Source organism: Schistocerca americana, chromosome 7 (genome assembly GCF_021461395.2).
Source record: "Schistocerca americana isolate TAMUIC-IGC-003095 chromosome 7, iqSchAmer2.1, whole genome shotgun sequence".
NCBI classification, from domain to species: Eukaryota; Metazoa; Arthropoda; class Insecta; order Orthoptera; family Acrididae; genus Schistocerca; species Schistocerca americana.
The window spans coordinates 125364325-125384958 of NC_060125.1; the positions used below are offsets into that span (position 1 = coordinate 125364325).

At 45.7% G+C, this 20634-nt stretch overlaps 1 protein-coding gene across 1 annotated transcript in view; it reads left to right on the forward strand.

Annotated features, from left to right (window-relative positions):
- LOC124622780 (odorant receptor Or2-like) overlaps window positions 1–20634 on the forward strand; it is a 186392-nt gene that overhangs the window by 21797 nt on the left and 143961 nt on the right. The window contains exon 3 of the mRNA XM_047148573.1: window positions 9642–9889. Within this exon, the coding sequence (XP_047004529.1) occupies window positions 9642–9889 (248 nt within the window). The remainder of the gene's footprint in view (window positions 1–9641; window positions 9890–20634) is intronic.

Below are 20634 nucleotides of genomic sequence, written 5' to 3' on the forward strand. Positions count from 1 at the left end.
GAAAAACTTACGACTTCTGTTGTTTTAACACCCAGGACCTTTTTCGACAGATTTCCAGACTGACAGAACATATTTAGGCGTTTTTTTTTTTTTTTGCTTTAGAGCCATCCAAATTAATTTCGTTTTGGAGATGAACTAGCCAGAAATTCTTTAATTCGGGACCTCAGTTCTTTTTGATTTGTTGTGTCATTGTTGTTGCCTTCTGTCGGTAGACTGGTTTGATGCAGCTCTCCACAGTATCCTGTGCGAATCTCTTCACGTCTGCAAATCTATTGCAGTCCATGCTCATTTGCCCCGGCTTACACTTTCTCTTCATTAGACATCGTATCTATCCATCTTCAAAAAAATTACAACACCAAAAAGGAGTAGCGAGACATAAACGAAAGTTCTACAGCTGGGAGATGATACCTGTTCAAATTTAGCGCAACTGCAAAAGAATGGCGCTAGTAGGGCCACTGTGCAGATGCAAAAGTGATTTGGGTTAGGTACGCGCTGTAACGGTCGTGAGCGCTAGTTACCTTTGGACGTGGTGAGTTGATGTTAATCAAGATAGACTTTAAGGCGACAAAGAGCCATTATCAACACCTCACCGAGTTTGAACGACGCCGAGTAATAGGACCACGAGGTGCTGGATGTTCTTTCTGCGACACTGCAGAAAGACTTAGCAGTATTGCAGCCATTTTACGTGATTACTGGCAGCAGCGGTCACGAATATTTACAATCGTAAGAAACCTCTGCTCTGGATGGCTCTGGTACATCGTACTGTATCAGCGGCGGCAGTTCCAGCAGCAGTTGGCACCCCAGTGACACAACGGTTACAAATCGGTTACTTCAAGGGCAGCTCCGAACCAGACACCCCGGAGTGTGCATTCCACCGACCCCCAAACCACTGTCATTTGCGACTTAGTGATGTCAGGCGAGAGCTCACTGGAGGGCAGAGTGGAGGTCTGTTGTGTTTTCTGATGAAAGCTGGTCCTGTTTCGGTGCCAGTGGTGGCCGTGTTTCGGTTACATGGAGGCCAATTGAGAGCCTGCAACCAACCAGCGCCACACTTGGGGTGCGATTTCGTATGACGGCAGGAGCACTCTTGTGTTTATCTCATACATCCTGCTGCAAATTTGTACGTCAATCTGGTGATTTCACCTGTTGTGCCGTCAAACACCTAGCAGCATTCCAGGAGTATTTTCCAGTAGGATAACGCTCGCCCATATACCGCTGTTGTAACCGAACATGCTCTACAAAGTGTCGACATGTTGCCTTGGCCTGCTCAGTCACAATATCTGTCTCCAATCGAGCACATATTGTACATCATCGGACGACAACTGTGTCATCCACAAACAGCATTAAACGGCTCTGTATTGCCCGACCAAGCCCAACAGGCATGGAACTCCATTCCACAAACTGACATCTGGCACCTGTTCAACACAGTGCATGCACATTTGCATGTTTGCATTCAACAATTTGAAGGTTACACCGGTTACAGCGTTTCGCATTTGCAATGGCTTATATCGCGCGTACATTAACCTGTGATCCCACAATATTAATCACTTAAATATGTTACCGAGACAAATGATTCCAAGAATCTAATTACTCTACATTAATTATTTTTTGGTACTGTGATTTTTTTTCGTCATTGTGATTTTCAGCATTCTTTCGTAGCACCACATTTCAAAAGCTTCTATTCTCTCCTTGTCTGAACCTTTGTCATCGACGTATCACTTGCGTACAGGGCTATAAATCAGACAGAAACGTTCAGAAAAAACTTCGTAACAATGAATTTACCTTCAGCGTTAGCATATTTTTCTTTTTCAGAAGTTCTTCGTCTTACAAAAGTAAGGCTGCCTTTTTGTCCGCTCTACTTCGATTATAATCACTTATTTTGCTGCCCAATTAAAAGGAACCTCATCCACTGGTTTCGGTGCCTCATTTTGTAATCTAAATCCCTCAGCATTTCATTACTCTTGTTTCATTTTTGTTGATATCCATTCTTTTCCACTGATCTTGGCTTTGCCGTTTCTGAGAGAATAACATTGTCGGCGGCAAACCTCAAAGCTAAATTTTTATTCCTTCCCTCAACTTTAATTCGTTTCCAAATCTGCGCTTCATTTCCTTTACTGCTTTCTCAATGTACAGATTAAATAAGATCGGGGATAGGCTGCAAATCTATGTCACTCTCTTTCGAACGACTGTTTCCGTTTTACGTCTTCCGCCTCTTACAACTGCAGTCTGTTTTCTGCGCAAGCTGTAAATAACCTTCAACTACCTGTATTTCATCCCTGCTACTTTGAGAGTTTCAAGGAGCGTGTTCCAATCAAAAGCTTTCTTCAAAACTACAAATGCTATAAACGTAGATTTCTGTTTCTTCAGTCTATCGTCTAAGATGAGTCGTAGCATCAGTACCGCCTCGCGTATTCGTACATTTCTCGACGACTGTTCGTGCTGTTTCTAATATTTTTGACAGTGAAGTTATTAGTCTATTTCATCAACTGAGAGCGTTTGCCGGCCGGTGTGGCCGAGCTGTTCTAGGCGCTTCAGTCTGCAACCGCGCGACCGCTACGGTCGCAAGTTCGAATCCTGCCTCGGGCATGGATGTGTGTGTGATGTCCTTACGTTAGTTAGGTTTAAGTAGTTGTAAGTTCTAGGGGACTGATGACCTCAGATGTTAAGTCCCGTAGCGCTCAGAGCCACGTGAACCATGTGAGAGCGTTAAGCAAATGCAACTGGTGGAACTTAAGCAGTGGCAACACCGCCGTTGAGATGCAACGGAATCAAATAATGTCGGTTACACCACACGCTAGTACGTAAAGCTGCTGTTACATAAGCGCAAATTCACTTTGTTTTTCCACGACACACGCATGCCCAGTTTCAAGAGGAACAGAGCCTCGTGTTTCGTAGTGCTGTCACGATGTTTTCGAAACAACGACAACAGAGCTGGATAAAAATCGTATGTGCCAAAGGACGTACAACACGGCAATAATTGCTGAGACGAAGGAAGCATTCCGTTGCATTCGCCTCAGAAGTAGGTATTCCAGTGAATAAAGAGACCGCCTACCCTACTCTTGTCCGTCCTCTTCTGGAATATTGCTGCTTGGTATCGGTATCAGATAGCACTGACGGGGCACATCGAAAAAGTACAAATACAGTTTGCTCGTTTTCTATTATCGCGAAGTAGGGGAGGGAATGTCATGGACTTAATCCGCGGGCTGGGGTGACATTCATTAAAACAAAGGCGATTTTCATTGCGGCGAGATCTTTTCAAGAAATTTTAATCACCAGGTTTGTCCTCCGAACCCGAAAATGTTTTATTAGCGGCCTCCTACATACGGAGAAATGATCACCTTATAAAATAAGAGAAATTAGAACTCGTGATAATTTTGCCCGAGAGTGCAATAGTAGAGAAAGGGCTTGAAGGTGGCTTGATGAACACCCTGCCGGGCACCTAATTATGAACTGCAGAGTAATCATGTAGATGTAGATTTTTCTGGCAATAGAATGCTCCATTCGAACTGTTAACACGTGCTGCTGTTCAAGATGTCCAAAGATACGGCGGGACGGGGTGGGTCGCCTGCGTTTTTGTTAACGCTATCGTTCAGTCCACCTAACTCGATAGGATTCTTGCCGATGTCCCTTCACTCTGTGGCAGCAGATACGTGCTAGGCAGTGTAGAGCAGCGTTGATGAAACCACCACCTGATACCTACCACAAAGAGGCCGCGTAACTCTAGCTGAAAGTCAGTTCCTGAAAGTTCATGATTAAGAAATCGGCCGTTCGGAATATTCAGTCTACTTGCAGAAAAGCGTTTAACATTAGATTAAATCTGCTTGTTATTCATATTGAAACACATAAAATGGCTATGGTAAAATGTTATCATTCAAAATTCACTGTCTGTATCACAAATATTCACTCGAGAAGCAAGCAGAATTTTAATAAGTCCGACCCGACTAATTTTCACGTTCTACCAGTCACAGACCCACAACTATTCACGAGTTAAACATTCGGTCTTTTCAGAGGTCTTCTTCGTAAGAGGTGCACGCCAAAATATTTCGTACAGAGCACGAAACGCGCTACGCGGAGTTGTTACTACGACCAGAAAGTTCACACGCTCATACCTCTAAAACTATTCAATTTAGAAACACCAAACTTTCATTAAAATGTTCATAAGTCCAATCGCTTCAGTCACGATATGTTCGAACCGAAATTATCTCACTATTACCTCAACTTACAGAGTATTTTTAAGGAGCGATCTGACATCGTGTTATTCGTAAACCGGCTAGCAAGCGACTCCTCTTTTCGTGCGGGAACAGCTTAATTCTGATTGCCTGTTGATCTAAACGACCAACCAGAACGTTCCTTCCAGATCATTCTCGCGGTAAATCTTGCCTTACCCAATCACTAATCTGATAGTAATGCATGTCAGCAAAAGTTCAAATTCTTCTGTTCTGTTTAATCAAAATAAACTAAGTGCGAAATATTCTTCAAGTTGATAAATAATCTTATTCCACCTCTAGCTTCCATTCTGGGTGCTTTTATGCAAAAGCAAGCACACACCGACATGCGTCACCGGAATCATGGTTGCAACATAACTTTCCCACGGTTCGTTTGTACAAGGTTTTACATAAAATGAAATTTTAAATTTTAAATTTTAACGTATGTCATACATACACTCTCTCAATCATTCTCACGCACTCACACCGATTTTTGTATTACGTTATGCACAATGACAGAAGTTTTAAAAAGAACATTCTAATTGATTGATTTGTATGCACTGATTGCTTTGGAATGTCTTCAGATGATAACGAAAGTCAATCTGTTATTTTCGTAGCTCGGTTTTAAAAAACAAGTTTTAGGAGTTTTAGGTAATTCTCTTTATCTCCAGAACTATAATAAATAAAAATCTAACAGCATCGTTCCATTAATAACAAAAGGCTGTGTAGCAAATTTAAACAATATAGGATAATAACAAATATGGATTATTTAGTAGAGGATACCAATCTTCGTATCGACTAAATGTTATGCTATGCAGTCCTCACGGCATACAGCGTCAGCTGTGCTGTGAGCGAGGCGGAAAAAAAACCATGGCCATCCTGCAGCCACCGTATGTACTAAACGGCTGCGTGCCTTACTGCAACGAATGTCTTCTCTTAATAACTTGCTGCGTTACGCGCTGGCGGCTTGTTATACACAATGCTCACAACTTCTACGAAGAGCAGTGAAGCTTCGGAATACGTATCCATTATGCATCAGTTGTAAATAAATAGTTTGCCACTGTAAAGTGTCGACGACCTCGCGTTGTCGAATGCGGCGTTCTCGTTAGAATCCCAAGATAAGCAACGCCGTCCGTGCCGAGGATTTTCCTGGTCGATTGCTTGGTACAGAACGTGTGGCTGACTGCTTTGCCTTTACGACAAAGGGGAGGAGATACGGTGGCGGCAAGTTCCAGACTTCGCGCCGCTCTCCTGGATTTAACTCTAAGCATGTCCACAGTATATCACGGAGTGAGGCAACGTGAAACTTTTCTGGTGATCCGTCCGTCGGATGCGGACGTTAAGCTTGGCGACCCCTTGCTGCTATTCGAGAGGCGCAGGCTGTGTGGTGGCACCGGGTTTGACCCTCGCCCTTCTCCCATCATCATTCAACACAAACGCGGCCGTACACTGTACAGGCACCCATTACACTCACTTGCAGGTTCATTTTTTCCACCGTGTACAAACTTTGGGGGTTGATCGACGTGTGGATACGGAACAAAAAAGGTGTAATGAACTTACGCCCTAAAAAAATGCATGGTTTCCGTGCAAGAGACCATCTATTCAATCAGACATTGTTACAGAGACTGCGGTTTAATACGCACTGTACCATGCAGGCACAGTTTCCTTCTAGAGTCTGATATTCTTCCTCATACATCATGCCTTAGCCCCCGCTCCAGCCATAGTAATTGGTAATATGTCCAACACATTTCTCTTGCTGACTCACCTTGGGGTAGATATGATGCAGCATTGTACACATTGGTTCCGTATTCGAATCGAGAACCTGCCGACATGGTGTTTACTTACGGAAAGGCAAATGGCGACGGGTGGAGGGGAGCAAGGTTTTATCAGGAGACCTATCCCGCTGACAACAACAACAGCATTCAATGTCTGGAACAGTGTGTCGCCGTTTGTCTGAAACAGGGTCGTTTCAGGAAGCAGTAAATCATGAAGGGCGTACCACAAATGTTCGGATACCAGACTTGGAGGAAAATGTGATTAACACTGTGGAGCCGTGTCAGTACTAGACTGTTGTCCCGCCAGTACAGGCTAAACCATGTGTTACTAACCTTATCGCTTACAGGGCTTACTAGCAACAGACTTTCCACATTAGGAGCAGTTTTGTCACTGGTTTCTTTACCAGGCAACCACGATTCCAGGATTTTTGTTCTCCATCCTATTCAAAGAAGACGCCATCTTTACGCGGAGTGATATCTTCAACTTTCATAACAGGCACCTGTCATGTACGAGGGCCGTTCAGAAAGTAACCTCCGGTTGATTTAAAAAAATACACCAAGTTAAATAAAAATTTTTAATATATACATCTTACAACTACATCTTTGCACTATTTTTCTACATAGTCTCCATAGCGATTGAGACACTTATCGTATCTCTTCACAAGCTTTGAAATTCCTTCTGCATAAAAATCACCCGCTTGTGCCTGGAGCCAGCCTGTGACCGCATCTTTGAGCTCTTCGTCGTCATCAAACCGCTGTGACCCGAGCCATTTCTTCAAATGCATGAAGAGGTGATAATCACTTGGCGCCAGGTCTGGGCTGTAAGGTGGATGGTTGATAACGTCCCACTTGAAGGACTCAAGAAGGGCCGTTGTTCTGCGAGCAGAGTGAGGACGGGCGTTATCGTGCAAAAAAACGATACCGGAAGTCAGCATACCACGGCGTTTGTTCTGTATAGCCCGTCGTAACTTTTTTATTGTTTCACAGTACACGTCTTGATTAATGGTCGTACCACGTTCCATGAATTCAACCAACAACACCCCTTTGGCATCCCAAAACACCGTTGCCATCAGTTTTCTGGCAGAAAAATCTTGCGAGGCTTTTCTTTGTTTGGTAGGCGAATTTGAATGTGCCCACATCTTTGATTGTTCTTTTGTCTCAGGGTTCACGTACTTAATCCAGGTTTCGTCACCGGTCACGATTCTGTCCTCATAACGTGACAGAAAGTCTAATGCAGAGGCCATTCTTTGAGTTTTGTGGTGGTCGGTAAGAATTTTGGGCACCCATCGTGCACAGAACTTACGGTAACCCAATCTTGCTGTCACTATCTCGTACAAGAGAGTCTTAGAAATCTGTGGAAAACCAGTAGACAACTCCGACATTGAAAAACGTCGATTTTCACGAACTTTTGCATCAACTGTCTGAACGAGTTCGTCAGTCACCAATGATGGTCTACCACTCCTCTCGTCATCATGAACGTTTTCTCGTCCACTTTTAAATAAACGTACCCATTCACGGACAACTCCTTCACTCATAACTCTTGGTCCGTACACGGCACAAAGCTCACGATGAATAGCTGCTGCAGAATATCCTTTGGCTGTAAAAAATCTTATGACAGCACGCACTTCACATTTGGCGGGGTTTTCTATTGCAGCACACATTTCAAACTGCCACAAAAACTGAACTATCGCAGGTACGACGTTCACTCGACCACGGCTTGATGCCGACTGACCTGTTGAGTGCGTGAACGCACAGATGGCGTCGCTACTCCCCCCACAACCCGCACTGTGACCAATCGGAGGTTACTTTCTGAACCGCCCTCGTAGTATGCAGAACCTCCACGGTATGGCTACCGTGTTTTGGGACCAGTCTTCCTTCCACGTCGCCTAATGGGCCGGAACTATCGGGATTTCTTGCGGGTAACTTTGCCTCCCCTGCAGGAAGTAGTGCCATTGGATTCGGAAGGTTATGTTGGTGCGTCCACTTCGCCGTTAACATCCGCGTGCATCTCAGTCGTGTCTTTCCTGCTCGATGTATCAGACGAGGGGCTCCAGTTGCATGACCCGCTCGTTAGTTGGATCTCAACCCGTGCGATTTCTGGTTGCGGGGCCATCTGAAAAGTATCGTGTATACAGGCCCACTCCAGATGTGGAGACACTGGTGCAGCCCATTCATGCCGCCTTTCACACTGTTCGGATGCAGCCTGGCCGATGTGAAGGTGTGAGACAGAACATGCTACGGAGCGTACACGCTAGCGTCGAGGCAAATGGAAACCATTTTCAGCAAGTACTGTAACTGTGGCTGCATGCTACAGTGGATGCCAGATAGCAGTCTCTGTAACAATGTGTGAGTGAATAAATGGTCTCTAGCACGGAAATCGATGGAGAAGAAATAAAAACTTTGAGGTTCGCCGATGACATTGTAATTCTGTCAGAGACAGCAAAGGACTTGGAAGAGCAGTTGAACGGAATGCACAGTGTCTTGAAAGGAGGATATAAGATGAACATCAACAAAAGCGAAACGAGGATAATGGAATGTAGTCGAATTAAGTCGGGTGATGCTGAGGGAATTAGATTAGGAAATGAGACACTTAAAGTAGTAAAGGAGTTTTGCTATTTGGGGAGCAAAATAACTGATGATGGTCGAAGTAGAGAGGATATAAAATGTAGACTAACAATGACAAGGAAAGCGTTTCTGAAGAAAAAAAAATTGTTAACATCGAGTATAGATTTAAATGTCAGGAAGCTGTTTCTAAAAGTAGCCATGTATGGTAGTGAAACGTGGACGATAAATAGTTTAGACAAGAAGAGAATAGACACTTTCGATATGTGCTGCTACAGAAGAATGGTGAAGATTAGATGGGTAGATCACATAACTAATGAAGAGGTATTGAATAGAATTGGGGAGAAGAGGATTTTGTGGCACAACTTGACAAGAAGAAGGGACCGGTTGGTAGGACATGTTCTGAGGCATCAGGGGATCACAAATTTAGCACTGGAGGGCAGCGTGGAGGGTAAAAATCGAAGAGGGAGACCAAGAGATGAAGACACTAGCAGATTCAGAATCATGTAGGCTGCAGTAGGTACTGGGAGATGAAGAAGCTTGCACAGGATAGAGTAGCATGGAGAGCTGCATCAAACTAGTCTCAGGACTGAAGACCACAACAACATCAACAGCACGGAAAGCATGCATTTCTTGACATAAGTTCATTAGACCTGTTTTGTTCTGTATCCTGTCTTCGATCAATCCCTAGACTTCGTACACGGTAGACAAAATCACCCTGTATTCACTTAGAACACACAAACTCTACATTTCGCGAAGGAAAAGCGTCACTGTGCGCGAAGGGCAGGAAAACATTCCAGTCAGGAGCTGAACCTGTCCGCTGGCGGACCTTGACCACTGTTCTGCGATAACTCAGGTGACGACGCAGCCGGAGGGCCTCTCCGCCTGGGAGCGCGCGGCGTGGGCGGCGTCGGCGCGCCGCGTGCGGCGTCTATCGGCGGTGTACGGCGCGCTGGCCGCCTCCATGGCCATCACGTGGCCGGCGGCGCCGCTGGTGGCGCGCGGGGGCGGCGGGGGCGGCGGGGCGCTGCCGTTCGTGGCGCGCTTCCCCTTCGACGTGGGCGCGCCCGCCGGCTACGCGGCCGCCTTCGCCTTCCAGCTGGTCGTCGTCGGCGTGGTGGCCGTCGTTGTGCCCTGCAGCGACCTCTTCACCGTCGCCTGCGTCCAGCGCCTCGGCACGCTGCTGCGCATCCTGGAGCGCCGCGTCGAGCGCCTCGGAGCCGCGGCCAGTGCCCCAACCCCTGGAGGGCAGCGCCCCACCCCCGCCACGGGACGCGCCGTCGCCGGCGCCGACCCCCTGCACCGGGCGCTGCGTGACTGCGTCTCGCTCCACCAGCGCATCATCAGGCAAGCTCACAGCGTGTGGCACCTGTCTGCATCTCACAGGATACAACCGTGCCTTACACGCGCCACTGCCGAGCTCCTTCTGCAGCTAAGCTCAGTACACGAACTATTTTAGTCACCCCACTCAAAGACCACACTGGTCGGTTAGGAACGCTGTAGATGGTGCATCATTCTACGAGGGTGGTTTGATAAGTCTCGTAAATTTCCATTAGAGAACGGATCATTTTTGTCGCGCCTTCACGGTTGGTAAGCTCGATTATTCCAAGGTTCGTATAAAGAATTTCAACAATTTGCATTGTACAGCTTATTCTTGACAGTCGTTCGAATTGCTCATCGAGTCGACTGTAGCTGAAAACGGAGAAAACTGAAGTATGTGCTGTTATCAAAAATTTTCATTTCAAGGTTTGAAGTCTCCACATATCAAAACAGAGTAGGATCAAGTTCACACTTTTGGAACGTGTTCGGACAAGCACCGAAGATGGAGTGCGTTCCGGCTATCCATTTGTGGTCACTACAAAGGAAACCATTGACAGAATCTATGGTATGGTAATGCAAGACCGGCAAATAAAAATTCGTGCGATTACTGAATCTGTAGGCATCCCAAATGAACGAATGCATAACGTCTTGCACAGAGAATTTTCTACGAACAAGCTGTGTGCGAGGTGCATGCCGCGATTGTTCACAGTCGATTAAAAGCGCAACTGGCATAACGTTTCGATACAACGTTTGGCTATGTTTAGTAGCAATCTGCAAAACTTTTTGCGCCGATTTGTCAATGTTGGTGAAACCCGGGTCCATCATTGCACACCACAGTCAAAACGAGAGTCAAAACAATGGACAAACGCTGATGAAAGTGCACCAAGAAAGGCAAGGCCATTTTTTTAGCTGGTAAGGGGTAGCGTCTTTGATTCATAATCAAAATGTCTTCGGTCCCGGGTTCGATCCCCACCACTGCCTAAGTTTTGATAAATAATCAGTATTGGCGGCCGAAGACTTCCGGCATAAGAAGTCAGCCTCATTCTGCCAACGGCCTTGTCAGAGAGGGCGGAGAAGCGGACAGAGGTTCAGGGCACTCTCTTGTCCTAGGGGTGGGAAATTGCCCCTAAAGGCGGAAGAATCAGCAATGATCAACGACATAAGGATGCAGAAGGCAATGGAAACCACTGCATTAAAGACACGTAACGGGTATCCACAGGACATGTGGCCTGTAATTGAAGAAGTGTCATGATGATCTCTCCATTGGCAAAAGATTCCGGAATAGTCTCCCATTCGGATCTCCGGGAGGGGACTGCCAAGGGGGAGGTTACCATGAGAAAAAGGCTGAATAATCTACGAAAGGACAACGTCCTGCGAGTCGGAGCGTGGAATGTCAGAAGCTTGAACGTCGTAGGCAAACTGGAAAATCTGAAAAGGGAAATACAAAGGCTCAATCTAGATATAGTAGGGATCAGTGAAGTGAAGTGGAAGGAAGACAAGGATTTCTGGTCAGATGAGTATCGGGTAATATCAACAGCAGCATAAAATCGTATAACAGGTGTAGGATTCGTTATGAATAGGAAGGTAGGGCAGAGGGTGTGTTACTGTGAACAGTTCAGTGACCGGGTTGTTCTAATCAGAATCGACAGCAGACCAACACCGACAACGATAGTTCAGGTATACAAGCCGACGTCGCAAGCTGAAGATGAACAGATAGAGAAAGTGTATGAGGATATTGAAAGGGTAATGCAGTATGTAAAGGGGGACGAAAATCTAATAGTCATGGGCGACTGGAATGCAGTTGTAGGGGGAGGAGTAGAAGAGAAGGTTACAGGAGAATATGGGCTTGGGACAAGGAATGAAAGAGGAGAAAGACTAATTGAGTTCTGTAACAAGTTTCAGCTAGTAATAGCGAATACCCTGTTCAAGAATCACAAGAGGAGGAGGTATACTTGGAAAAGGCCGGGAGATACGGGAAGATTTCTATTAGATTACATCATGGTCAGACAGAGATTCCGAAATCAGATACTGGATTGTAAGGCGTACCCAGGAGCAGATATAGACTCAGATCACAATATAGTGGTGATGAAGAGTAGGCTGAAGTTCAAGACATAAGTCACGAAGAATCAATACGCAATGAAGTGGGATACGGAAGAACTAAGGAATGACGAGATACGTTTGAAGTTCTCTAACGCTATAGATACAGCAATAAGGAATAGCGCAGTAGGCAGTACAGTTGAAGAGGAATGGACATCTCTAAAAAGGGCCATCGCAGAAGTTGGGTAGGAAAACATAGGTACAAAGAAGGTAGCTGCGAAGAAACCATGAGTAACAGAAGAAATACTTCAGTTGATTGATGAAAGGGGGAAGTACAAACATGTTCCGGGAAAATCAGGAATACAGAAATACAAGTCGCTGAGGAATGAAATAAATAGGAAGTGCAGGGAAGCTAAGACGAAATGGCTGCAGGAAAAATGTGAAGACATCGAAAAAGATATGATTGTCGGAAGGACAGACTCGGCACACAGGAAAGTCAAAACAACCTTTGGTGACATTAAAAGCAACGGTGGTAACATTAAGAGTGCAACGGGAATTCCAATGTTAAATGCAGAGGAGAGAGCAGATAGGTGGAAAGAATACATTGAAAGCCTCTATGAGGGTGAAGATTTGGCTGATGTGGTAGAAGAAGAAACAGGAGTCGGTTTAGAAGAGATAGGGGACACAGTATTAGAATCGGAATTTAAAAGAGCTTTGGAGGACTTACGGTCAAATAAGGCAGAAGGGATAGATAACATTCCATCAGAATTTCTAAAATCATTGGGGGAAGTGGCAACAAAACGACTATTCACGTTGGTGTGTAGAATATATGAGTCTGGCCACCTGACTTTCGGAAAAGCATCATCCACACAATTCCGAAGACGGCAAGAGCTGGCAAGTGCGAGAATTATCGCACAATCAGCTTAATAGCTCATGCATCGAAGCTGCTTACAAGAATAATATACAGAAGAATGGAAAAGGAAATTGAGAATGCGCTAGGTGACGATCAGTTTGGCTTTAGGAAAGGTAAAGGGACGAGAGAGGTAATTCTGACGTTACGGCTAATAATGGAAGCAAGGTTAAAGAAGAATCAAGACACTTTCATAGGATTTGTCGACCTGGAGAAGGCGTTCGACAATATAAAATGGTGCAAGCTGTTCGAGATTCTGAAAAAAGTAGGGGTAAGCTATAGGGAGAGACGGGTCATATACTATATGTACAACAACCAAGAGATAATGATAAGAGTGGACGATCAAGAACGAAGTGCTCGTATTAAGAAGGGTGTAAGACAAGGCTGCAGCCTTTCGCCCCTACTCTTCAATCTGTACACGAGGAAGCAATGATGGAAATAAAAGAAAGTTTCAGGAGTGGAATTAAAATACAAGGTGAAAGGATATCAATGATACGATTCGATGATGCCATTGCTATCCTGAGTGAAAGTGAAGAAGAATTAAATGATCTGCTGAACGGAATGAACAGTCTAATGAGTACACAGTATGGTTTGAGAGTAAATCGGAGAAAGACGAAGGTAATGAGAAGTAGTAGAAATGAGAACAGCGAGAAACTTAACATCAGGATTGATGGTCACGAAGTCAACGAAGTTAAGGAATTCTGCTACCTAGGCAGTAAAATAACCAATGACGGACGGAGCAAGGAGGACATCAAAAGCAGACTCGCTATGGCAAAAAGGCATTTCTGGCCAAGAGAAGTCTACTAATATCACATACTCGCCTTAATTTGAGGAAGAAATTTCTGAGGATGTATGTCTGGAGTACAGCATTGTATCGTAGTGAAACATGGACTGTGGGAAAACCGGAACAGAAGAGAATCGAAGCATTTGAGATGTGGTGCTATAGACGAATGTTGAAAATTAGGTGGACTGATAAGGTAAGGAATGTGAAATTTTCTCATGTTACCAGCCGAGCCGTAGCGTCGTGTTGACGCAACGCTTCCACGAGTTTCCTATTCATCATCTTCAGGAGAATGATCAAGTTCATGTCTAGTTCGTTCCTTTAAAGATGGATGACTGCAGAGTCTTCTGCCTAGAGCTCAGTTGGGCGGGTCAGTCACGTACCTTGGTAGAGATGTATCAGCCGGTGATGGCTCTGGACATCGATTCCTGTCTCTTTCGCTCGCTGCCTCCATTGCTCTCCTCACACCAAATTCCTCAGGTATTTTTGATAGAGCCACGCCCCTTGCGGAGTTCACAAGATCGTCAGGTACTCGTATTTCCACTGCCCCTTTTATCGCCGCATCCCAGAAACCGTTGGAGCGGCGCAGCACCTTTGTCTATTCGAAAAAAAAAGAACCATGCGTCCTTCGTTGATGTTGTGCTGTGTCACTACCGATTTCTCGTCGATTTGGCCGAGGCAAACGCTTCTCACATGCTCCGAATATTGATACGAGATGCATCGCTGCATCTGTCCAATGCTCTGTCTGCTTTACTCGCAACTGAGTTACAGATGCCAGGTGCCCATAGCCCTAGTTGGTCTTTGACCTAAGCCTGTTCCTGATTTTAACCGTTGAGTGTAAAGTTATTTCCTGTTGAGTTTGTCCATTATCTTGGCAGTCCTTGCTGTGGGTGGTCCTGCATGCGGAAGGAATGCAAGGCGCTTGGTTTCTTCTTTTGGATTGCTTTCTTTCTTCTTCTTGCTGGCTGGACGTCTTGTCTGTATGTCCGAGTTCCCGTTCCTGCAAAAGATTTCACATAGATACTGTAACTTGCTAACTCGTCGCATGTCTGTACCAGGGCGATGAGCAAATATTTTCTGGAAGCTACTGGCGTTTGGATATAGGTCTGTGTGTGTCTTCTTGCAGTAGACGGATTATTCCGGCATACAATCGGGTTCTTTTTTATTAGAATGTCCAAGAACAGCAGGCATCCCTTTTGTTCATCTCCATGGTGAACCTGACGTTATCACGTATGTTGTTAAAGTGACAGAGGAATTCATTTCAGTTTTCTGCACCATACAGCCACACTGGTGAAATATTCTCATGTTGTTTCAGGCGCGCAGTTTCGACAATCGTTACCTCAAAATGCTACATGTAAGGGTTAGCGATACCTGGGTCTAGAGGGCATCTCATGATGATTCCATTCGTCTGTTCGCAGAACTTTCTATGAGTACCACATTGGAATTAAATGATGATAAACGCATATTGCACATTTTCACCACACTGCTGTCGAAATTACTTTCTAGCAGTTCTGATGTGAAATGTTTATGATATTGAAGCTGATAGGAGATTACCAGATATATCTCTTGAAGCACTTTCACAAACTCTCTCAAGTTCTTGACATAGTGTGGACAGCGGCCCATGAGAGGATTCCGTTGCTGTGCCAGACGTTTGACTATGCCATACACTGGCAAATGTACAGTATTCACTGTTGGACATGGTGGAACTCCCTTTTTTTCAGTAGACTATAAAGCCATTGTGGCACCAGTAATATGGGTTACTGTACTCTGGCCACATTCTTGTTCAGTCATGTGTTGTTGAGGAGTAACATGATCTTTCTTGTCACAGCTTGTCTAGGACGTTGCTTCACTTGCTTATATCCCAGATCCTGCAATAGCATCTCAAGCAGGCCTGACAGCATCATCATAATGCCTTTATCAGCCAACTGGACGACTCTGTCATTTTCCTCACAGAAGACACGTATAGTCCAGCGTTCTGCCCGTGAGTCGTTATTCTTTGGCATTTCGGCTTCGTCAAGGTCCTACATCTTTCTTCCCACCTTTGTGGTAGTATGGGAGGACTAGTGCTGACCTCCTGCAGGCAAGTGCTCGGAACTTGCTCCACAGTCGTGGTAGCTTTCCACTTACAGAGTTGACTGGTTGAATGGTGAGAGACTGGATGCAAGGTGCAGGTGGCAATTGTGTAGCGCTCGTGTAATTTTCTGCAGTACTAGCCTGGTGACACACATGTGTTCCTGCACTAAGAAGTACACTATAGAATGCGTTTTGATTTCGTCGTGTTGACGGGTTTTCACCAGTAAGCTAACTGCGCCACAACCTTCTCACCTCGACACCACTGTAAGAAGACGAGCCCGCTGCGCATAGTCAGCTTACTGCGCCAGGTACATACCTTAGATTCACAGATTAAATTTAAGGGGGTCATAGAATGAATGGTAAGGCCTTGTGACACTAAAAGCCTTATGAAACGAAAAGAATAACTTTGTGAAACAAAAATAAAACAATACCAAAATAAAGGCTGTAAGTTCGAAGGCGCAAATTTTTGCACATCTGTGAAGTCTGAACTGCTGCTGGGTAATATTTTACGTCCTGTTCCCGCGACCCCTGCACTGAAACGTGTGTGAATCCTAATGACAAGATATCCACAAGACGCTCGAGACGTTATTCCTCAAGCCTGTACCACTCTTCGACGCTGGCACTCCTGACATAATTCAGTGCATAAGGAAGGTTTCTTCGACGATACACTCCTGGTTTCAGCTGGTCGCAAGCGTTCTCAATCGGGTTGATATCAGGAGACGCCACAGGTCAGTCCATTTGATTGATTATTGCCTCCGGGAGGGAAGATTTGATTTGGTGGGTGCAATGCTCTAGTGGACAGGTGTCTTGAAACACTAATCCACTGCCAGCATGTAAACTATAGGGCTGGTCAGTAGGTTGGAGGATTCTATTCTTGTACTAAATAGCTCACAAATTATCCTCGATAATGATAAGATGCGTTCTGAATGCGTCCCAAATATTGACTGACCCTCCTCTTTGGGGGATACATGGGACAGAATGCCGGAGACGCACATTCCTATATAGTCGCCTTCACACTCTTCTCCAACTATTATCAAGCCACATGCACATCCTGCAGTAGTCGGTGAAGGGATGCAAGTTCCATCAATTTCAAGTGCTTCCTTGGGCACTTTCGTGTGCACCACGGTATGGGGGAGATAGAGGGGGAAAGGCTGTACTCATATTGGTGATGGACACCTAGAGGCGAAAGTGTCCTTTGAAGACGGTACCGTACAATTTCGGTCCATATGGTACTCGCAGTTGTCTCCAAAAGAGCCGCACCCAGTTCTGCTGCGTTCTCCTCGGAACCTAGAGATGCCTACTAGCCGTAATTTGTAGATAATGACGGTCGCACAGTGTCGTTCATCGCTGCAGACAATTTCGAACTGGATCTTCAGTGTCTTGTACCTAACGATAGTGGTTCAATGTTTGAATGGTGTCCCTAAATGTTGGTTAAAAAAATGGCTCTGAGCACTATGGGACTTAACATGTGTGGTCATCAGTCCCCTAGAACTTAGAACTACTCAAACCTAACTAACCTAAGGACATCACACACATCCATGCCCTAGGCAGGATTCGAACCTGCGACCGTAGCGGTCGCGCGGTTCCAGACTGAAGCGCCTAGAACCGCTCGGCCACATCGGCCGGCTGAATGTTGGTCAAGACCAGGAATGCAGGTGTACAGCCTTGTGGAAAGAACTTTCGTCTTAGAAGACAGGAATGATCAGCGTATACTCATGAAGAAGATGTAGAACATAGGGCAACACTTGGTCAACGAAAATGATGAAATGACCATCCTGATAGATGTACGTGGTAATCTTAGTGAGTGGACAGAAGCCATGGTACGAGAAACATACACAAACCACGACTGAACGACTTCTGGTTTTAACTACGTCTCATTGAGCGGTCGGCTCACTCGGAGTCTTGTATCATTTGAAAAGAGGCAAATTCGTGACTCATTGGGTCTCACCTCCACCATATGCCTCCAGTCGGCTATTGCGTGGTTTCTGTGACGTTTGACCCATTGAACAGGTACAGACATTTGCGCCGCTACGAGCGATGGCCTTTTGGGAGTTACACGACTCCAAATGTTCTTTGCATATAGTGTCCTTCGAAATGTTCGCTCGGAAATTGATTGAGACGGATCTGTAGCATCTCTGCCAGGTATGACACGGATTGTCAATGACAAGGCCTAATACTCGTCTCTGGTCCCTGTCTGTTAGTCAAAAAAATGGTTCAAATGGCTCTGAGCACTATGGGACTTAACATCGATGGTCATCAGTCCCCTAGAACTTAGAACTACTTAAACCTAACTAACCTAAGGACAGCACACAACACCCAGCCATCACGAGGCAGAGAAAATCCCTGACCCCGCCGGGAATCGAACCCGGGAACCCGGGGTCTGTTAGTCTTTTCGGTCAGTGTTCTTATGCAGTGTTACATCGCTGTGAATTGTACACCTTTTTATGTGCACACATTTGACACTCTGCATTAATACAACAACGAATTAGACAACTTCATACACTTATAGTCATGAGCACATCCAAACACTATAGCTCTTTTCTGCCAATCAATCACGTCGAACCATATTACTGCAAGATTCCATACAAACAATTGGCACATACGCACACCCCTTCACTGCCATCTCTTAAATCAGCAGTGGATCGTTATAGGGTCGACTGGCATCACTTATAGACTACCTACACGACTCCAAAGTGACCTACGTATCTCTTAACGAGGTGATTAATATTTTTTCCGTGAACTTACAAAGCACGCAGCGTGGTCGAACTCCTCACTAGTGATACCTTGTGTAGTCCGACATTAAGAAGCCAGTTTTACAAAGAGTATGTCAACCCTCTTGGGTTAACGCTCCGCAGTTGACCTGGGCCAGGATACTAAGTACATGGAGAAAGTAAAGGTAGGTGGTCGGATGAGAGGAGTGGAGTGCCAGAAGTATCCTACCAAATGTTACGCTGCACCCTTCATTATTTTATATGAAAGCACTTTACATGACTTAAAACCCTTTGCTTTATCTGTCATAAAGAACGGAATTCTTCACTGAATGAGGGGGCTGGAAAAAGATACTTGCTATGTTGGCATATCAAGTATCTTTTATTGACTGCTGCACTACAGTTCAAAGTGACGCAGATAGAAGAGACAATTCCTAGACGACAGAAATCCGTTCCTTGGTTACGGAGACATTGGAGTGTGACCGATGCCATTGTGGAAAATGTGCGACTGCTGCTGGTGAGTTGCTCAGTTGCCTGGTCAGTGCTGTCTGCGGTTGATACAGACTGCCTTCCTCCCCAACCAGCATCACGCACGTCAGTGTGACCTTGGTCAAACTGTTTGCACCATTTCACTACGGCTGGACACGGCGTTGCATTTGGTCAACACACTGTCAGAATTTCACGGTGAATCTGTGTACAATGAAGGTGTTTTGTTCACGAGAATTGTACTGTCCCACATATTTCAACTTTGTAGTGCAGTTCATGTTGCTGCGCCACTTAACTCCCATAATGTGGTGCACTTGTTCTCTATCAAAGCAGTACTGTGTGTGCACGGAACCCAGAACACGTACTGTCATACGACAAGCGCCACTCTTGTCGCACAGTAGTATTACCGTGTGCAAGGGTTGGGTCGTGACTCCCAGAGTGGCAGCTGGACTATGCTGCTGGTAACTCAGATGAAGCTCAGCTCAGCTCAGCTCTGCCAGTGCATGGTCTGCAGTGACCTTAGTGGCACTAGCTGCACTGTGGCCCGTCAGTAAAATATCCCTGATTAGGAATGTACACTACTGGCCATTAAAATTGCTACACCACGAAGATGACGTGCTACAGACGCGAAATTTAACCGACAGGAAGAAGATGCTGTGATATGCAAATGATTAGCTTTTCAGAGCATTCACACAAGGTTGGCGGCGGTGGCGACACCTGCAACGTGCTGACATGAGGAAAGCTTCCAACCGATTTCTCATACACAAACAGTAGCTGACGGGCGTTCCCAGGTGAAACGTTGTTGTGATGCCTCATGTATGGAGGAGAAGTGCGTACCATCACGTTTCTGACTTCGATGAAGGTCGGATTGTAGCCTATCGCGATTGCGGATTATCGTATCGCGACATTGCTGCTCGCGTTGGTCGAGATCCAATGACTGTTAGCAGAATATAGAATCGGTGGGTTCAGGATGGTAATACGGGACGCCGTGCTGGATCCCAACGGCCTCGTATCACTAGCAGTCGAGAGGGCAGGCATCCGCATGGCTGTAACGGATCGTGCAGCCACGTCTCGATCCCTAAGTCAACAGATGGGGACGTTTGGAAGACAACAACCATCTCCATGAACAGTTCGACGACTTTTGCAGCAGCATGGACTATCAGCTCGGAGACCATGGCCGCGGTTACCCTTGACGTTGCATCACAGACAGGAGCGCTTGCGATGGTGTACTCAACGACGAACCTGGGTGCACGAATGGCAAACCGTCATTTTTTCGGATGAATCCAGGTTCTATTTAGAGCATCATGATGGTGGCATCCGTGTTTGGCGACATCGTACATTGGAGGCGTGTATTCGTCATCGCCATACTGGCGTATCACCCGGCGTGATGGTATGGGGTGCCATTGGTTACACGTCTCGGTCACCTCTTGTTCGCATTGACGGCACTTTGAACAGCGGATGTTACATTTCAGATGGGTTACGCCCCGTGGCTCCACCCTTCATTCGATCCCTGCGAAACCCAACATTTCACAGGATAATGCACGACCGCATGTTGCAGGTCCTGTGCAGGTCTTTCTGGATACAGAAAATGTTCGACTGCTGCCCTGGCCAGCACATTCTCCAGATCTCTCACCAAATGAAAACGTCTGGTCAATGGTGGCCGAGCATCTCGCTCGTCATATTACGCCAGTCACTACTGGTGATGAACTGTGGTATCGTGTTGAAGCTGCATGGGCAGCTGTACCTGTACACGCCATCCAAGCTCTATTTGACTCAA